Source organism: Cherax quadricarinatus, chromosome 7, assembly GCF_038502225.1.
Source record: "Cherax quadricarinatus isolate ZL_2023a chromosome 7, ASM3850222v1, whole genome shotgun sequence".
Classification (NCBI taxonomy): Eukaryota; Metazoa; Arthropoda; class Malacostraca; order Decapoda; family Parastacidae; genus Cherax; species Cherax quadricarinatus.
Window position 1 is genome coordinate 1,060,558 of NC_091298.1, and position 20,701 is coordinate 1,081,258.

Here is a 20,701-nt window from a genome sequence, read left to right on the forward strand (position 1 = left end):
AGTTAAGCTCAGTGTGGGACTTCCAGTCTTTGTCAATAGTGTCACCATCAGCTGAGCAGCTTACGTCACTTGATGTAGGCTTGCACTGACCTTCTACAATAGCTTGAAGGTTATCTAATGATTTGAGGAGCTCATGAAGTGCTTCCCTGTGATGGATTATCTTAGCTGCGACTTTACAACACAGCCCATGAGGGCAGTCTTGATCTCTGGACAAGAGTCCCTGAGGTACTTCTGAACCTTCCTCCTGCAGCACCAGGTTTGTTTCCACATATACCACAAGAGTATGGATATCATTCAGTTTTCTGAGATTTTCAACCTGGCTGTAACAGAATTCTTCTGGAATTCAATCTGTGTGGCAGTAGTTGGAACAAGTAGGCTCCTTACATCTAAGAAGTATTTTGTCCCTTGTAGTATATCCACAAACACTGCAGTAACTACTGGGACAACAGCCAGATAGCGAAGATATTCTTGCTATTTTGCGATGTGAAGTCACCACAGAGGAGGCGTGGTAGGTTTACAATAAAGTTGACAGGAGGGAGAGGGCGGGTGGTGGTATTGTGGGGGTGTTTATAACAGGGTGGGTAGTGAGGGAGGGTGAGGGCAGGCAGTGGGCCGGCAAGCTGGAAGTGTTGCCTTCTCACTGTTACTTAATAAACACTGTTTATGCTATCCACGTTTTCACTATAGGAAGATGTTACACAAATCACTCTGTTGCATTGTACAAGTCACGTTGTTATAAAGCACCCAGCTGTTAGTACATAGATATATATTAGATGCTCACTGTGAAGGCAATAGTGATGTTGCTCCTAGGCTTGCCATTCCCCTCACTCTCACCACATTGTACACCAAAACACTCTTAACTGTCGCTATTCACTAATATTCACTTCTATGGAGAAGTTGGCTTGCTTGTACTAATGTGTTGTGGGTAGTACTACATCACTGAACAGCTTTTTCCCTCAACAACCCTCATAGTTAAGTAATATTAAGAAAGTTTGTGGAGCACACTGTGACACATCCTCTCTCTCCCTCCCTGCCTCTCTGTTATGTCTTAATACAATCTTCAGATCAGGGTTTGTGTTACCTGGAGTTTACCTGGAGATTATTCTGGGGATCAACGCCCCCGCAGCCTGGTCCATGACCAAGCCTCCCGGTGGATCAGGGCCTGATCAACCAGGCTGTTACTGCTGGCCGCACGCAGTCCAACATACGAGCCACAGCCTGGCTGATCCAGCACTGACTTTAGGTATCAGTCCAGCTCTCTCTTGAAGGCAGCCAGGGGTTTATTGGTAATTCCCCTAATGCTTGATGGGAGGCTGTTGAACAGTCTTGGGCCCCGGACACTTACGGTGTTTTCTCTTAGTGTACCAATGGCGCCCCTACTTTTAATTGGGGGTATTTTGCATCGCCTGCCCAGTCTTTTACTTTCGTAGGGAGTGATTTCTGTGTGCAGATTCGGGACCATTCCTTCCAGGATTTTCCAAGTGTAGATTATGATATATCTCTCTCTCCTGCGTTCCAGCAAGTACAAGTCAAGTGCTTCCAAGCGTTCCCAGTAGTTAAGGTGCTAGACAGAACTTATACGTGCAGTAAAGGATCTCTGTACACTCTCTAGATCTGCAATTTCACCTGCTTTGAATTGAGATGTTAATGTACAGCAGTATTCCAGCCTAGAGAGAACAAGTGATTTGAAAAGGATCATCATTGGCTTGGCATCTCTTGTTCTGAACGTTCTCATTATCCATCCTATCATTTTCTTTGCACTTGTGATCGTGGCACTGTTGTGATCCTTGAAAGTGAGATCCTCAGACATTACTACTCCCAGGTCCCTTACATTATTTTTCCGCTCTATTGTATGGCCAGAGTTTGTAGTATTATCTAGTTATTATCTCCTCCAGTTTTCCATAATGGAGCAGTTGGAATTTGTCCTCATTGAACATCATATTGTTTTCCGTTGCCCACTGGAAACCTTTGTTTATATCTTCTTGTAGGTTAACTGCGTCCTCAGCAGATGACAGCCTCATGCAGATCCTAGTATCATCCGCAAAGGATGATACAGTGTTGTGGTGTATATCTCTGTCTGTCTGATATGAGGATGAGGAATAAGATGGGGGCGAGTACTGTGCCTTGTGGAACAGAGCTCTTCACTATGGCAGCCTCCGATTTAACTCTGTTGACCACTACTCTTTGTGTTCGATTTGTTAGGAAGTTGAAGAGCCATCTCCCCACTTTCCCAGTTATTCCTTGAGCACGTATTTTGTGCGCTATTAAGCCAAGATTGCATTTGTCAAACGCTTTTGCAAAGTCTGTGTATATTACATCTGCATTCTGATTTTCTTCCAGTGCATCCAAGGCCATATCACAGTGATCCAATAGTTGTGAGAGGCAGGGGCGACCTGCCCTGAACCCATGTTGCCCTGGATTGTGCAGATTTTGGGAATCCAGGTGATTTGCAATCCTGCTTCTTAGCACTCTTTCAAAGATTTTTATGATGTGGGACGTCAGAGCTATTGGTCTATAGGTCTTAGCTAATGCTTTGCTGCCACCTTTATGGAGTGGGGCTATATCTGTTGTTTTAAGTGACTCTGGAATTTCACCCATGTCCAAGCTCCTCCTCCATAGTGTACTTAGGGCACGCGAGAGGGGTTTCTTGAAGTTCTTAATGAACACAGAGTTCCACGAATCTGGGCCTGGGGCTGAGTGCATGGGCATGTTGTCAATGGCTCTATCGAAGTCTATCAGAGTTAGGGTAATGTTGGAAATCTGGCATACATTTATGGAGTTTTGAGGCTCATTCATGAAGAAATCATTTGGGTCGTCGATCCTTAGACTGATTAGTGGCTCACTAAACAAAGAGTTGTACTGGAATTTCAGTATTTTACTCATTTCCTTGTTGTAAAGTAAAAGGACACAAGTGCAACTAATGTGACATTTTATTGTGGCAACGTTTCGCTCTCCAGGAGCTTTGTCAAGTCGATACAAACAGTATATGGACACAGAGGGTATATAAAGGCTCAGAGTGAGGTGCAATACTAGTGGTAGTAGTAGTAGTAGTAGTGACAAAAGTTGTAGTAGTAGTAGTAATACAATATGGTAGAGCAATTAATTCGTACATGAGTAAAAGGATATAAAAGCTATTACTTGGGTAACATAAAAATAGGTTGGACAAATATAGACTGGACAGAGAAGGCCTGTTTCAGTGTTCACTCTTTGTAATGTGCTTTGTGTAGTATAACAGGAGAGACTATGTGATGGCAGGTTTACTGTTTTCAGGAGGATTCTTGCTAAGACTTCAGAGATGGTGAAGCTGCCGTTGTTTTGTTTAATTGTATTCAAAACAGCGATCAGTGCTGATTCGAGGCACTTGCATCTGCAGAAATTAGTTTCTTTGATCACTAATTGGGCGTCCCTGAATTTCATGAGATGACTGATGGAATTTCGGTGTTGTACAACACCGAAATTCTGGTGTGCCATTGTGGATTGCTGTTTATCCTGGTAGGGCACCATGAGCCCATGGTGCCCTTGGCTTTTTCAGAGGGTAAATTTTACACTTCCTTAAATATCTCTCTCCAGTTATTTATGCAAGTGTGTGGATTTGGGAGTTATCCCTTTTCTTGTATAGCCTACTAAAAAGAAAAAGAAGAAAACCATCAAAGTGGGATGTTCGAATGTGTGTGGATCTTGTGCGAATGATAAGAATGAGATGATTGTGTATGTTATGAATGAGAAGAAGCTGGATGTCCTGGCTTTAAGTGAAACAAAGCTGAAGGGGGTGGGAGAGTTTCAGTGGGAAGAAATAAATGGGATTAGGTCAGGGGTTTCAAATAGAGTTAGAACTAAAGAAGGAGTAGCAATAATGTTAAAGGACCATTCATCTCTCCACCGCAGAGGTGACAACAATAACAGCTGTTCCCACATCTTTGCAGTTCCCTGCCCCTGCAACAGCTCTTATTATGGCCTAAATACTTGTACTGCTGCACTGACTCACATGGAACCAGTAACGACCAAAATAAAGCTGCTAGTGATGTAGAAAGCTGACCAACCATGACTAAAAGAGGACTGCTTGGCATATCAAACACCAGCCTGCTGCCAGATGTAATACCAGCCAAGTAACAGTTACCTCTACAGTAAATCCATATCAACTCCACTAGTGATCTCAACAACACCAAGGCAGACACCAAACCTCCTAGGAAACTGTTACCCATAATGTCTACCCTGAAGGATGCCAGCACATCTTCCACTTCCCTCACCCCCACCCAGACGACCAACGCAACAAGAACAATGGCGGATGACTTCAAAACTTTCTCCGGATTCCCTCAGCATTCATCCTCATCCACGGTTCGCCTCCAAGCTGACTTCTCTTCTTCAACTATGGATAACACTCGAGATCTCTTCACCCCAAATGGCAACATCGACTACAACTCATCAACACCCACAGGTATAGCCCAGGAATGCAGTCCTCAACAACAACCCAACATCACTGATAAAATTCTACAGGTAAATAGTATGCTAAGACAGCAAAACGAAACTTACGAAAAACTCATTGGGGACCTAGAGCACTCTCTATATACCCAAAACATGAGGATTAATGACCTAGAATGCCATCTTATGACACAAAACTCAAAGATTAGTGAACTAGAAAACAAACTGACATCATTAACAAACTCGTCTAAAGAACATGCAAACCTGCATGTTCTTTAGACATACTAAACAAATAAATTCCCTCACCATCAAGCTGTCAGAAGCTACACAAGATGGCAGTGCTTACCACAACAAAGAGGGAGCAGTTGTGGCCACCTCCACCTGTTACATAATGACACATTTTATGCATTCTGGAGTATATATCAGGTTTCTATGTTATTTATATTGTTTATTATGTCATATTAGATGAACTGTGATAGATAAATAAGCCGTAGAGTCAATATTAGTGAAATTATTGAAGTACAGAATTCTACTGGAACGGATTAATTGCATTTCAATTAATTTAAATGAGGAAAATTGGCTCTGCAAACGAGCAAATCCAGTTGCAAGCAAGGTCATGAAACGGATTAAACTCGCAAGCAGAGGTTCCACTGCATATCTTCCACTGTATCAAATGAGACCAAGAAATTGTGAATACAGCAAACCATATGAAAATACTATACCACAAATATGCTGTTTTAAACCACGGTCGCAGTTTTTTCTTCTTAACATGCACTGTGTGCTGCAGGATTTTTTATACAGTGCACACCTACCACATAGACCCATTCTCTCATATCTAGGCCCAAAGTTACTACTCACAGCTTATCTGAGTGATGTGAGCTCATGGTGTAAAACTACGGCACTACTCCAAACTTCAGAACACCCGTGACTTAACCTGATTCCTCTTTTTTCTTCTTCTCCCTCTTCCCCTTTCCTCTTTCCTTTTTTCTCCTCTGGGTTGTCTTTCTTTCTTCTGTCTTGTGTTTCTGTTCCTTCATTATTTATTTATTTCATCACTTCCCCTTCCCCCCACCTCTGTACACTTGCTCTCCCTCTGTGGGCACCTAGCTCCCTTGCAGTGCTCCCCTTTCTTTGTATTTGACTGGCGGCGGCTCTGGCTCCTCCTCCTCCTCCTCCTCCTCCTCCTCCTGCTGCTGCTGCTGCTGCTGCTGCTGCTGCTGCTGCTGCTGCTGCTGCTGCTACTGCTACTACTACTACTACTACGACCACCACCACCTCTTCCTGCCTATATGTACCCGTCCTGCTCCACTTCTCGTTAGTGTGACTTTGTAAATGGTCCAAGTCGGACCGAAACGTTGTCGTAAGCTCCTCTCTTCTATGTGTGGGTTATTTGTGTATGGCACTGACCTATCAAAACTGTAGAACAATGGCACAGACCCTAAAATAGTTAATGTCTCATTCAATGCTTGGATTTGTGTTCATCATGAAGTCACAAACATCTTCTACTTTTGCAATTAACACTAGTATTTCATCCAATGTGGATTCTTTCCTGGACAGTACAGTTATACAGTAGTACCTTGACATATGAGTGCCTCAACTTGCTAGTTTTCCAAGTTATAAGCTGTTGCTTGGTCAATTTTCTACTTTGAGTTGTGAGCCAAAATCCGGGTTACGAGCGAGCTTCAGATATGCCGCCACTAGTTGGCGCAGCAAATGTCACAACATCCACCCAGCATCCCAGCGTTTTGTGTTTTTTGTGTAGGTATTTTGCCAAATTTCGTTTTTCTAACCATGGGTCCTAAGAAAGTAAGTGAAAAGGTCAGTACTGAGAAGAAGAAGAGGATGATGTCCATTGAATTAAAGCATGAAATCATAGAAAAACATAAGAAAATCACTTTTTTTTCAGTGTTTTCCTTATGAAACTAGTGATCTAGTGCAGTTAGCCTCACAAACACCCTGTTTTCTCTTATAATAAGACCTCAAAAGGGCAAGAATGGGACGATATGGTCAGAGCGATAATTATTTTTACCTTGTGAGTGGCCGCCACCACTCGTTACATAATGACATATTTTATTCATTCTAGAGTATATATATCATGATTCTATGTTATTTATATTATTTATTATGTTACATTAGAACAATTGTGAAAGATAAATAAGCCATAGAGTTGATATTAGCGCTATATTGAAGTATTTTCTGCTGCCTCCCGAGAGCGAGGAATTCTGCTGGAACGGATTAATGGCATTTCAATTAATTTCAATGAGGAAAATTGATTTGATACAAGAGCAAATTGAGTTACGAGCTCAGTCATGGAGCGAATTAAACTCATAAGTCAAGGTATCACTGTACTCTTATTAAATAGTAAAATCAATAAACTTAAAAACATAAAAACCATCACAAATCAATATGCAGTCCTAGCTGTAGCCACATCCACTTGCACACATCGAGACAGTGTGTAGAAAGAGATCACGGCCAGACTTGTCAGTTTATGTATCGTACGTGATTCATACGAATGATAGCATCCTGCAAATGCTCAACTGCAGCTAAACTGAGTGACACTCATAGACAAAAATACTGCCAGGCACAAGAAAACTGAAGAACCATTTAGTACACAAAGACAAACAATGAAAATCAAGGACCAAATGGAAATACAGTAAGTCACTTTGTGTGACTTTTTCTGGGTTATTCTAGGTAATTTAGCTACATTTTTACTATGTATGAAAATTTGTGTAACTGTATTTATGTGTACCTGTACCTAAAAAAACTTACAAACTATGATCAATTTCTTTAGTATTAGTAGCCTGTAAGCCATTAAATTAAGTCTGCCCATAATGCATGTTAATGGCTCTCTTTGCACTGCAACTCATTATTGTAGTTTCATAATCTCACTGTAATCTTGCAAAGAAATAAATTTTGTTTGTTTGTTTTACTAATTTGAAATCATAAGCAATGGTGTAAGAAGAAAAGAAGGGAAATAGTCTTGTTTGCAGTAAAATGAGGTAAATAAAATTTATATTATTAAACTGTCCAAATGTAGATCTATGTTCATGTGCGTAGTGCTCTGACCTTGATTTTTCCCATTTGAAAGCATGTAAAAAACAACATAGATCTATGTTCGGAGCCTGCCGCATGTCAACGTATATCTACGTTTGGACAATTTAAGGGTTAATACACAAATAACCCACACATAGAAGAGAGGAGCTTACAACGATGTTTCGGTCCGACTTGGACCATTTACAAAGTCACACTAACAAAAAGGAGAGCAGGAAGGGTATATAGAGGCAAGAGGTAGTGTGACTTTGTAAATGATCCAAGTCAGACCGAAACGTCATCATACGCTCCTCTCTTCTATGTGCAGGTTATTTGTGTATTGTTCCAGTCACGGTATTGCGCCTTTTTTTGTTATATTATTAAATTTATAAACCATATTATATCAAAACCCGTACCGTTCAAAACTGTATGGAAAGCCTCTGGTTTTATAGAGCATTTTGGTTAAGCTAAAACCCAAGATTAGTCTGCCAGAAATGCACCACATGTTTATTTTTAATTAGTTCAGCAACCCCCATGTAGGCTTTCTCATACAGACCCTGTATGCTTCAGTATTCAGATTTTCCATGCACTGTTGTGGGTTGAGGGCACTGAGGTATGATAATATTTTGCTTACTTTGTCAAAGTCAATCCTCTGATTGTTGAAAATAAATTTCCTGAGCATTCCTTCATGCTGGTTATTTCTTAGGTTCTCAAAGTACATGTTTGAACTTCACTGAGGTGAAGCATATTGTATTTGAGATTGTTACATCTCTGATTAGTCCCTCATTGTTTGTGAAGGTAAAGTCTTTTAGTTGTTGATTTAAAACCCTATTTTCACAGAGCCCCAATAGTTTCATGATATGTCTATTGGGCTGAAGTATTTCCAGGTATTACTATTGGTACAATGTTATCTACCATTTCCATTCTACATCTGGAAGTTCAAATCTCCAAGGAGGATATTAACCATTTCAGGTCCAAAGGCCAAATTTCAAAGTGTGCACCAGGGTCCAAGAATTTTCAAAAAATAATTCTATTATTTTTTCTTGTGAAATGGTAAAGAATCTTTTTCTGAAGGTAATAAAACAAAAAGTACAAAATTTGATGGAAAACTGATGAAATTATGCTCTCACGAATTTTGATATGTCAGTGACATTTACGCATCGGCGATTTTGCCGACTTTGACTCCCATTTTAGGCCAATTACATTATTCTAGTCGACCAAATTCTTAGCTATTTCACTAGTATTACTTCTATTCTATCAATTGAGCACAAGAAACCACCAAGTCAACTGTTTCAACTACAAAATAAAGTGATCAGAAAGTGGTAATTTGGCCAATTTAATGCAAAGTTCAAAATATTCCAATTTCAAAATAGGGTCCAGAATAAACAATGCAGGCATTCCTGGCACTAAACTAACATTTCCTCTGTTCATTAGTTATATTTTCAGGCTTTACAAATGAATTCCATTTTGATTTTTAACCCTTTGACTGTTGCAACCCCAAATTCTAAAGTGTCACCTGGTGTCGAAAAATTTTTGAGAAAAAAAAAAAAAATCTTATGAAATGATAGAGAATGATAATAACACAGAAAGAACGAAATTTGATGGAAAACTCACAGAATTACGCTCTCGCAAAATTAGCGACCTCTGCAATATTTACGAATCAGTGATTTCGCCCAATTTGAGCCCTATTTTTGGCTAATTCCATTGTTCCAGTCGACCAACCTCATAGCTATTTCTTTAGAACTACATTTGTTTTATCGACTGAGAACAAGAAACGGCCCATTTACCGATTTCAACTACCCGATAACGTGGTCAGAAATTTGCAATTTGGCCAATTTCACACAAATTAAAAAATATGCCAATTTCAAAATAGGGTCCAGAATGAACAATGCAGACATTCCTGGCTCTAAAATAACATTTTCTTTGTTCATCAGTCATGTCTCCAGGCCCCTCTGATATTACTCTTGCTTTCTATTTTGAATTTTTATTCAAACAAAAAATAGAAGACTTACTGTTATGCAGACTACTGCAATATTGTAATAATTGTATAAATAATGTCAACCCATTCATAACTGCATATCAGAATCACTAGTTGGACATTTATTGGACAATGACATCATTTGTTTACTTTTGAACATCTGCAAAAATCAAACATTTCCCCTACTTTGAGCTCCATTTCAAGGTTCTTTTAATAGTAAAACCTATCAAAGTCACCTCTATTTCTATAATATATTTTCCATTCTATCAAATGAGACCAGGAAAACGAGATTACAACCATAAATACTATACGAAAAAACACCACAAAATCGGCATTTTAATCCAAAAACATGGTCAGTTTTTTTTTTCCTCATTATGCACAGCATGCTGGAGGATTTTTCTTTTATGGTGCACACTGACCACACAGGCCTATTCTCTCACATGTGGGCCTACCAGCTTTCTCCTGCTTGATTTGAAGCCGATAGAATTTTTGAGTATACTACGTATATACGTCAAACAAGGTGGCTCATAAGACGTATATATACGACCAAAACAGTCAAAGGTTAATTCACATAATGAATTTTTATTCAAACCAAAAAATAGAAGATTTACTGTTATGCAATATTGTAATAATTGTATAATATCAGCACATTTTTTTTTTTTCAACAAGTCAGCACATTTGTGAACATATATTAGACCCACCAGCTGCTGTGTATTACATGTGTGAGGTCATCTGTTTACTCTTGAAAATCGGCAAAAAATTTAACATTTCCACTACTTTGAGCTCAGTTTCAAGCCATTTTCAGTATTAAAACCAATCAAAATCATATCTACTTCTGTAATATATCTTCTATTCTATCAAATAAGACCAAGAAACTGCAAATACAACTATAAAAAACAAACGAAAAAACACTGGAAAGTCGCTGTTTTAATCGAAAATTACGGTCTCAGTTTTTTTCTCTCGATATGCACTATGTGCTGCAAGATTTGTTTTATGTTGTGCACACATATCACATAGATGTATTCTCTCATATCTAGGCCCAAATTTACCGCTCACAGCTTATCAGAGTGAGCTGAGCTCATGGCGTAGATCTACAGCTTGGACCCTCAACGTAAAGCCATAAATCTACAGCACGGACCCAGAAAGGGTTAATTAGTATTTGATTTCAAAGCTTTCAAGGCAGCTATCTATCTTATTTGACCTGTGAATTCCTCTAAACTTTAATATCTAGTACCTCTGCAATATCATTTAATGATTTCAACAGTTCTATGTAACAGAGTGAGTCTTTTACATAGAGGCTTACACCTTCCTGTGACTTATTTACTCTCTCATATCTATGATATATACAATTTGTGCCCATGTATCACTATCCAAAACATTTCTTGTGTTTCTGCAAAAACTGAAAACATTGCATTGAATTCTGTGAGGAGCCCACTTAAATAATAAGGTAAATGTTTACTTATAAACCCTGAATGTTAGCAAAAAAACAAAAGGAGAATCAACCGTTCTAGACGTTTGGGTTATTGGGCACGTTACCACCTCTGATACTGTACTACAGTTTCTTGTAATATGGAACTTGGTGTACATATTTATGTTCTCACCAGTACTGGTTGTTCTGTGAGCTGCTGTAGGTTTTATCCTGGTGTGAAAAAATGGTTTGTTTATCCACTGCCATGTATCATTTTAATATCTGTGCATTCTGTGGATTTTTACCTCATTTTAGGAAGGATATGAAGAGTTCCTCTACATATTGGTAAATACAGAAATAATTAGGTAGGATATGGATATAATGATGCTGTAAGATACTGGTGAAAGATTTTGAGGACATTTATTGTGAGTCATCTATGTAAACTAAAGTTACAATTGAATTAGGAAGGTAAAAATCAAATAGTTTTCATTTTAAAAAACTATAATTCTCAAAGCACCCAATAAATCTGATTATGCAGCAAAACAGTTAAATTATTAACCTTCAGAATGTGGCCTGACAAAATACACATAATACTGTACATACACATTTTTGATGACAGCATGTAACACATGCCAAAGTTTATGGGCATATTACAACAAGAACATGCTAGGTCAGCCAAGGTGAGAAACAGGCAGGAATTAACAAGCAGGGAAAAGAAGTGTTACCAATGGTAGAGGTGCATGGAGGCAGGAGGAGCACCACCATGCCCACAAGGAGAGAGACAAGGAACAGCAGGGGGGACAAGGCACCACCACACCGAGTTCCACTGCACCCATCTGCTCCCACACACCCAACAAGACGTAGGGGTATCGGTGGTGGTAAGGGTGGTGGTGTTGGTAGTGGTGTAGTGTTTTAAGTCATAATTGTCATGGTTGTGGCGATCAATGGAACAAGTTCATCATCAAGGTAAGCAGTAGAAAAGAAGAAGGAAATATGTTAAATACAGTACTGATTGTGTATTCAGTATTCTGTCAATGAATTATATTCACAGCACACCTCATACAAAGATCTGTGCATTAACATTCCAGGTAAAATCATGTACGGATTTTATTTATGTAGGAGTATATATTACTTACCTCTGATGAAGGAAAATAGATTTCCATACTGTATGGATCATATGACCCCAAGAATACATTTGGCCTCACACACACACACACACACACACACACGTGTGTGTGTAATTAATATATATATATATATATATATATATATATATATATATATATATATATATATATATATATATATATATATATATATATATATATATATATATATATATACGTATATATATATATATATATATATATATATATATATATATATATATATATATATATATATATATATATATATATATATATATATATATATATATATATATAGTTAGTCCTGTTTACCTCTCCATTATCAGTGTGTACCTTGCTGTCTTATTTGTAATCAGTAAAATATTCATTTGTTAAAGCATAATTCCAAGTAGGCAATACTAGAACTATTACCTAAGTAATCCCCACTATACTTCTAGTTGTACTTGTGCCACTTGGAGGTGGCACAAGTACAACCAGAAGTATAGTAAATCACCCATAAGAAAAAAATAAAGGTACAAAGAGCTTACACAGGATATTTAAACATCAAAATCCCAATTGTGCAGCAAGGGTGCATATTATGAGGCTGGATCTTTTTTAACTGAAGTAAGTGAACCCAAATGCCAAACCTTGTAATTACAAAGACATGCAGCAGGGAGACATGGTTCAATCCCTCTTCTGTGCTGACAGAGATGCTGACCTACATCCTGAAATCCTGAAGCCATCTTATCTTATTAAGAATTGTTTGAATATTTTTAAATAATATCAGCAAAAGGATATCACACAAGACTTGAGCCATTGTACACATTCTATCTGAACTGTAATGAAGATCTGACCTAGTATATGCTACAGTTCACCATAAGGCTATTTTGCTTAAGCACAGAGCTAAGTACTATGTATGTATATATGCAGGTGTGTATATGTATGCATGTATGTATGTATACAGGAGTGCCCCACATATACAGCTCCCACTTTTCGGTGGTCCACATTTTCAATGTCTTTCAACTGAGCCAATGTTTATTATTTTTGGTACTTTTACCACTTTTCTGCAGTTATCTCTGCTTCTGTACAACAGTTGTGTAAGGGAAGGATAAATGGGACCGTATTTTAAGGTAGTACTGTATATATTGTGTACTTAATTCACTTTATAATCTGTTTTTTTTATGCATAGTTGTATTAAGTACTTAATAGATGATAGTGTAAACACATTATCAGGCATTTTTGATGTTTTCAATAATGAAAAAATGCTCTTTTCTACCCACCAGTGATTTTCACTTATATGGGGTAGTGAACCTTAGGAGCCATACAAACAGGACCTTCCTGTATATATTTATTTATTTTACGTATATGTATACACACTTACCTGAGATTTCTTTTATTTTCTTAATAGTTCTTGTTCCTATTATTTCCTTTCATTTCCATGGGAAAGCAGAAAAGAATCTTTCCTTTTTAAGTCATGCATTTCATAAAAGATGACTACAATGCTGGGAGCAAGGGGCTAGTAATCCCTTCTCCTGTATAAATTATTACAGGTAAAAAGAATGATGATGAAAGTATTTTCTTTTTGGGGATTTTCTTTCTTTTTTGGTGGGAGACGGCCGACTTGTTAAAAAAAAAAAAAAAATCATTATTCCTTTTGGGTCACCCTGCCTCACTAGGAGATGGCTAGTACATTGAAAAAAATCATTTATATATGTGTAACTAATTACAAAGGAGGGGCTTTTTAACTGTAGTGTAAGGGCACCTCTGGCAAGACAATGATGGAGTGAATGACGATTAAAGTTTTTCTTTTTTGGGCCACCCTGCCTTGGTGGGAAATGGCCACTGTGTTAATAATAATAAAAAAAAACTAATTATAAAACAAGTGATCACCAATGCATAACAACCACAGGGGAAGTAAGAGAATGAAGTTGCTCTAGGCCTTTTGCATTGCAAATTGCAAAAGAGAAAAAGTGTGTATAGGGGATCAGTTACTGGAACCCTACTTTCTCTCTTCATAAATAAGGACTAATGAGGCATCTCTGATCTGAGTGTTGTTCCCTCTAGTTATGTTTTCAGACTGAAAAATGAAAATATTTATTTTGTCCTTACTGGGATGAAAATTTGTAAAAGCTCAAGGACTGAGAATCCTAACGCATTAATTCAGAAACTACACACTACCGCAACGTCATCGTAAGTTCCTCTCTCCTATGTGCGGGTTACTTGTGTATTGTTCCAGTCATGGTATTGTGCCTTTTAGTTCTTTCTGAAATTCTTAGGCCTTTTACAAAAAAAAGTATAAGAGGTCAGCTATCATGTTAACATGTGAGCTTTGGGTAGGGCATCAAGTGAAAAACACATAAGCAATTACTGCTAGGAAGGTGAGCATGGCTGAAGAGATCCACAGGTTGCCTAGTAGCAAATATGACTTTAACAACTGTTTGACACTGATTACAAAGCATCAACAGTACACACTAACAATACTGGAAAACATGATTTGTAGTACTAAATGTTTATAACATTATGAGTGAAAGGCAAAGTGTATTCCTAGTATTCATTGGACTCTAAGGTATAGCAATATATTTATGAATTTAGATGCAATTACAGAAGAAGGAATACTGTACTCCAAATACATGTATATTCTTTTCAATATTTCTTTGTACTGATACAAATGCTGTACTTGCTTTAACCTTGATTACTGTCTGCATGTCATTTTAGCACAGTGTGAATTCTAGCTCCTCTGCCTGCCTCAACTTTTGATTATGGACAGGAATCAGTTCTACTGTTATTATCATTTTAATGATGAGGAAGCACTAAGCCTTTAAGGATCATGAAGAGCCTAGAAACCAGCAATAATTAGGTTTTGTCTGAGGTAACGGAATTTCCAGTCCCTAAAGCCAAGAACCCTTTATCAAGCATTAAAGCACCCCTTTACCCTTAAAGGAATTGATTCTATTGTCTTTGCACAAGAACCCCAGTATGGAGGCAGCTTCTTTCATTACCAAGCTCATGACATTTCTTCGCTATTCTTACCAAATTTGCTACACTTCTTTGATATTTTTACAAAGCTTGTTACACTTGTTTGTTTTTATACAGCCTTGCTATTCTGATGCAGAAGTGTTTTTGATGTCTGTAATTCAGTTGTTTCTTCATATACACAAATTCAATTGCTGTTTTATGTATCCAACTGAACTGAATTTTAATCAGTGCTTGGTCTGCATTAATCCAGGGACATGAGAAGTAGCTCACATGATGTTTCTTCACACACAATCCTCTCAGCTAAAAAATTTGTCTGGATTCATTGTGCTGAAATTTTTTGAATTAGACTTTGTGAAATTACCTATTTGTATCTTCAATAACAGAGTACTGATCATGGTGTCCTGTGTTCATTACTATGTTCATCATAAAAAAAAAAAAATTCCAGTGGTTGTAGCACATACTATCTCCTCTTTCAATTTGTTCCATTCTATTACTACTCAATTTGTCAAGAAAAAATTCCCAGTATCCTTTTGGCTGCATTTTTTCAAGTTTACATCTGTGGCCTTCTGTTATTCCTGTTGAAGATCTCAACAGTAATCTAAGTGTTGTAAGAAATCATTTATGACTGATAGCAGTTCAAATTTCTGGCCCCCTTCCCCTAGGGTGGAGTCAGTCACCTGGCACATAATGCTGGTAAAACACTGACGAGATATTTGGATTATATTCAATAAACCCACAGCAGAGCAATGGAGCCTTTCTTATTTCACACCCACAACATACTAAAACCCATGCACAACAAAGGATGACATGGCAGCCACAATTATAATATTTAGGAGAGGAGAAATCTTTATAGAGAGCTCAAGAGTCTTTAGTCATTCTGTGCTATCTGGCCATGGCATAACAGTTTGATAGCATGGGTACCCAAGCCTTGTGCTTTGGATCTGCAAACTCTATGGGTGCACAGAAATAGGTTTTCTGGTACTGAAATGTACATGATGCTGATACCATCATCCCAACCAAATAAAAGTTTGGTCTGGTGAACCCTGGTACTACTTATATTCTCCAGTGATGTCTGCTGCAAGAACTGGTGAGCTATTAAAATTAGAACCTCCCTGACAGGTGAGGCCCTGAACTTCAGAGCATAAGGGGACAAAATAACTCTGTAGAAACTTCCACTTTACCGTACTGTTAGCAGCTGTTGACCCAAGACACAAAATAAAGTTCATCATAACAAGTTGTGCTGAAGCTACCAAGTGCACACACTTGGGAACTGTGTTCAATTGATGAGGCATCGGTGCATCTTCTCTACAAGCCTTTAAACAAGACCCTATTTGATATTCTCCCCAGTCATACAAGTATATTTTGAGGAACTTACCTTCAACAATGAGAGTAACATTCTGTGTGACGACCTGACCAAAACCATCTGTTGCTGCACAGATATATGAGCCGCTGTCTAATGGGCGAACCTGTAATAAAACAAACTGTCAATTATTTAAGCCTTACCAATGCGCTTGTTTAATATTTTTCCTACTGGGCATACAATCACAGCTTAATGTACTCACATATTTGTACTTACCTATTTGTGGTTGCAGGGGTCAAGTCTTAGCTCCTGGCCCCACTTCGTAGCTAGCTGCTAGTGTGTCTGTGTCTGTATGTGTCAGTGTCTATCATATTTATGAGTTACTAAATGCCACTTACAATGTTAAAGCATTGCACTTTGTTTTATATTATCTCAAGCAATGTAAAATTCTGTCATACACTGTTATTTTCTTTTAACCAGCATATTTACATGTGTACTAGGTAGTAGGTTGGTAAACAGCAACCGCCCAGGGAGGTACTACCGTCCTGCCAAGTGAGTGTAAAACGAAAGCCTTTAATTGTTTTATATGATGGTAGGATTGCTGGTGTCCTTTTTTCTGTCTCATGAACATGCAAGATTTCAGGTACGTCTTGCTACTTCTACTTACACTTAGGTCACACTACACATACATGTACAAGCATATATATATACGCACCCCTCTGGGTTTTCTCCTATTTTCTTTCTAGTTCTTGTTCTTGTTTATTTTCTCTTATCTCCATGGAAAAGTGGAACAGAATTCTTCCTCCGTAAGCCATGCGTGTTGTAAGAGGCAACTAAAATGCCGGGAGCAAGGGGCTAGTAACCCCTTCTCCTGTATATATTACTAAATTTGAAAGGAGAAACTTTCGTTTTTTCCTTTTGGGCCGCCCCGCCTCGGTGGGATACGGCCGGTGTGTTGAAAGAAAAGAAAGATTTACATGTGTTCTAGTTTTGAAACTTAAGTCAACATAATATTTTACTTTCCTCTATATTATTTATAATCTTTATTACTGAAGGTTTGCAATATCAACTCTATATTATTTTAAGCTTAGTTTGGTACCAAATACTAAATAATAACTAGCATTATCATTATTATTATTGGTAGTGATGTATTATTAAATTTCTATCATTATTCTTCAAGCTCATATACATGTCTGTTAGCTTTATTTATGACTGAAATGCTATGTATATTATGGGCATTTCAGTCAATATCAAGACTAAATTGTAATTTTTACCATGATTCATAAAAGGCATAATAACATACGTATAGTCTGTTAATAAATTTTTATTATGGTACATCATTACAGCCTCTCCTCACCTAGCAATGTACAGTGGACCCTTGGGTCATGATTTTAATCAGTTCCAGAGAGCTTGTCCTTAACCGATTTTATCGTTAGCCGAATTAATTTTCAACATAAGAAATAATGGAAATCCAATTAATCCGTTCCAGACAGCCAAAAGTATTAAAAAGAATAAAAATTTTTTTTTTACATGAAATATACATTTCCCTACACAGAAAACAATGAGGCATGCAGAATAAATACATAAATAAATACTAAAATGACACTTACCTTTATTGAAGAGTACTGATGAGTGATGAGACACTGTTTTTCTTGAACACACTGGGATTTTCAGAGTGATACATAAGTAAAGGCTTCACTTTGCAATCCCCACTAGCATTACAACAAAACATGAGAGTTAGCCTGTCTTTCATAGGCTTGTGTCCTGGGAGTGCCTTTTCCTCCTGAGTAATGAGTAATGTAGGTCCTGTTTGGCATTTTCTTCCAGAACAGGCCTGTTTTGTCACAATTGAACACTTGTTGGGGTTGGAATTTTTCAGCTTCACCATGCATTATCGCACTGTGTATGCCATTGGCCTTAAATTCACCAATATGAGCACTAGTTTCAGGCATTTTTTCCTGTTCACCTGGGTGTTAGTCGGCTGGTGTGGGTCGCATCCTGGGGAACAAGATTAAGGACCCCAATGGAAATAAGTAAGACAGTCCTCGATGATGCACTGACTTTCTTGGGTTATCCTGGGTGGCTAACCCTCTGGGGTTAATTGTTTCTCGGTAATTGTTTTTCCTTAAGCCACACCAACAACAGTCTCTCCACTTCTTCGAGTAGTACAGCTGACGGTGGTGCAGCAGCAGCTGACCGTGGTACAGCAGCAGCTGATGGTGGTGCAGCAACAGCTGATGGTGGTGCAGCAACAGCTGATGGTGGTGCAACAGCAGCTGACCATGGTACAGCAGCAGCTGACTGTGGTACAGCAGCAGCTGACAGTGGTACAGCAACAGCTGATGGTGGTGCAGCAGCAGCTGACCATGGTACAGCAACAGCTGATGGTGGTGCAGCAGCAGCTGACCGTGGTACAGCAGCCACTGACGGTGGTGCAGCAGCAGCTGACTGTGGTACAATAGCATTTCGATAGTATTTCTCATCCTTTTTACCACAGGGTTGGCACTAGAAGCTTTCTTTGGGCCCATGGTGGCTTATTTAGCAGTTACACGCACTAAAAACAATGGAATAATACAAAATGTATTGCATATATGCGTGGAACTGTCCACCCTGGCTTGTAAACAATGGCACACTAGCTGAAGGCTGGGCAGCTGAGGCACTCAGGTTGGACGGACAGGCTGATGCATTTGGGACGAATGTTGTTACCCAAATTTTTCACCGTTGGTCGAGCCAATATTTTTATGCAGAAACGCACCATTAGGGGATTTTATCGTTAAGACGATGCCAGCGTTGTTTGAGGGTCCATTGTACCTACTTATGCTAAGTGAACAGAGGAAACAGGTGTAAGGAAACATACTGAACGTTTCCACGTGTATACCTGGAGTAAACCTGGAGAGGATTTTGGGGGTCAATGCCCCCGTTGTCAGGTCTTAAGATCAGACCTCATGGTGGATCAGGGTCTAATTAACTAGGCTGGGAACTAACAAAGGTTCTTTCATAACCAAGCCAGAGGAACTACTGCTTGAGCCATGAGCATTTACATTTTCATTCTACAATATACCTAGATGGTACTCTGGGGGTCAATGCCTCTTCAGCCCAGTCTATTACCAGTGAATCATGGCCTGATCAGCCAGGCTGTTACTACCAGCCTCATGCAAACCAACATACGAACCAAAGCCCAGTTGGACAGGTCAGGTACTGACTTTAGGTGCCTGTCCAGCTCCCTCTTGAAGACAGTTAGGGGTCTATTAGTAATCCCCCTTATGTATGCTGGGAGGCAGCTGAACAGTCTTGTGCCCCTGACACTTACTGTTCTCACTGTTAAGTAGTACCAGACAGGCTAAGCATTTATGATAGAGAATACTACACTATCTGCACATTACATGAAAGCAAAAATTTATAAACTAAATTTATAAGCTTCATATAAATATACAAATACATATGTTATATTACCTGAGTGATGATAAGAAGGCCTTGTCTGTTGTCTGATGCTCTTCCATATGGCAACTCACCACCAGCCTTACTCCAAGTGACAGACACACGATTCTGTAAAGAACAGGAAAAGTAGAATCAAATTTTATATTTTATGAGTCAGTATTTTTCAGACATATATATTTTCATAACCTACCTGAATTAGTCTTTCTTGAGTTATAATGTGATAGATGGCAGGAGTGTTTGGGGGCCAGGAATACCTACTCAACTATGAGATCATTTGTTTCAGTCCAATATCTTAAGGGCCACATAAACATTTTTGGGAGAAAATCAAACTGAAAGCCTCCATTAATATTCTAAGGAACCAATTTATATACACTTTATTCTATATATACAGTAAACCTGCAATATAACGGGCTAACAGGGATAGTCCATTATATCAAAGTGAAGTTAAAGAATAGTAAAAATGTGCACTAAAGTACTCTACTGTATACCTAATATAGTAATTTTTTTATTTTTTTATTATCACACTGGCCGATTCCCACCAAGGCAGGGTGGCCCAAAAAAGAAAAACTTTCACCATCATTCACTCCATCACTGTCTTGCCAGAAGGGTGCTTTACACTACAGTTTTTAAACTGCAACATTAACACCCCTCCTTCAGAGTGCAGGCACTGTACTTCCCATCTCCAGGACTCAAGTCCGGCCTGCCGGTTTCCCTGAACCCCTTCATAAATGTTACTTTGCTCACACTCCAACAGCACGTCAAGTATTAAAAACCATTCGTCTCCATTCACTCCTATCAAACACGCTCACGCACGCCTGCTGGAAGTCCAAGCCCCTCGCACACAAAACCTCCTTTACCCCCTCCCTCCTTTCCTAGGCCGACCCCTACCCCGCCTTCCTTCCACTACAGACTGATACACTCTTGAAGTCATTCTGTTTCGCTCCATTCTCTCTACATGTCCGAACCACCTCAACAACCCTTCCTCAGCCCTCTGGACAACAGTTTTGGTAATCCTGCACCTCCTC

The 20,701-nt window shown here is 38.7% G+C and overlaps 1 protein-coding gene across 50 annotated transcripts in view; it reads right to left on the reverse strand.

Annotated features, from left to right (window-relative positions):
- Positions 1–20,701, reverse strand: part of trol (terribly reduced optic lobes) — a 960,590-nt gene that overhangs the window by 192,449 nt on the left and 747,440 nt on the right. For all 50 annotated transcript variants that reach the window (XM_070082142.1, XM_070082177.1, XM_070082160.1 and 47 more), the window contains 2 exons: positions 19,692–19,784; positions 16,314–16,404 (listed from right to left, as the gene is read on the reverse strand). In XM_070082142.1, coding sequence (XP_069938243.1) covers positions 16,314–16,404; positions 19,692–19,784 — 184 coding nt within the window. The remainder of the gene's footprint in view (positions 1–16,313; positions 16,405–19,691; positions 19,785–20,701) is intronic.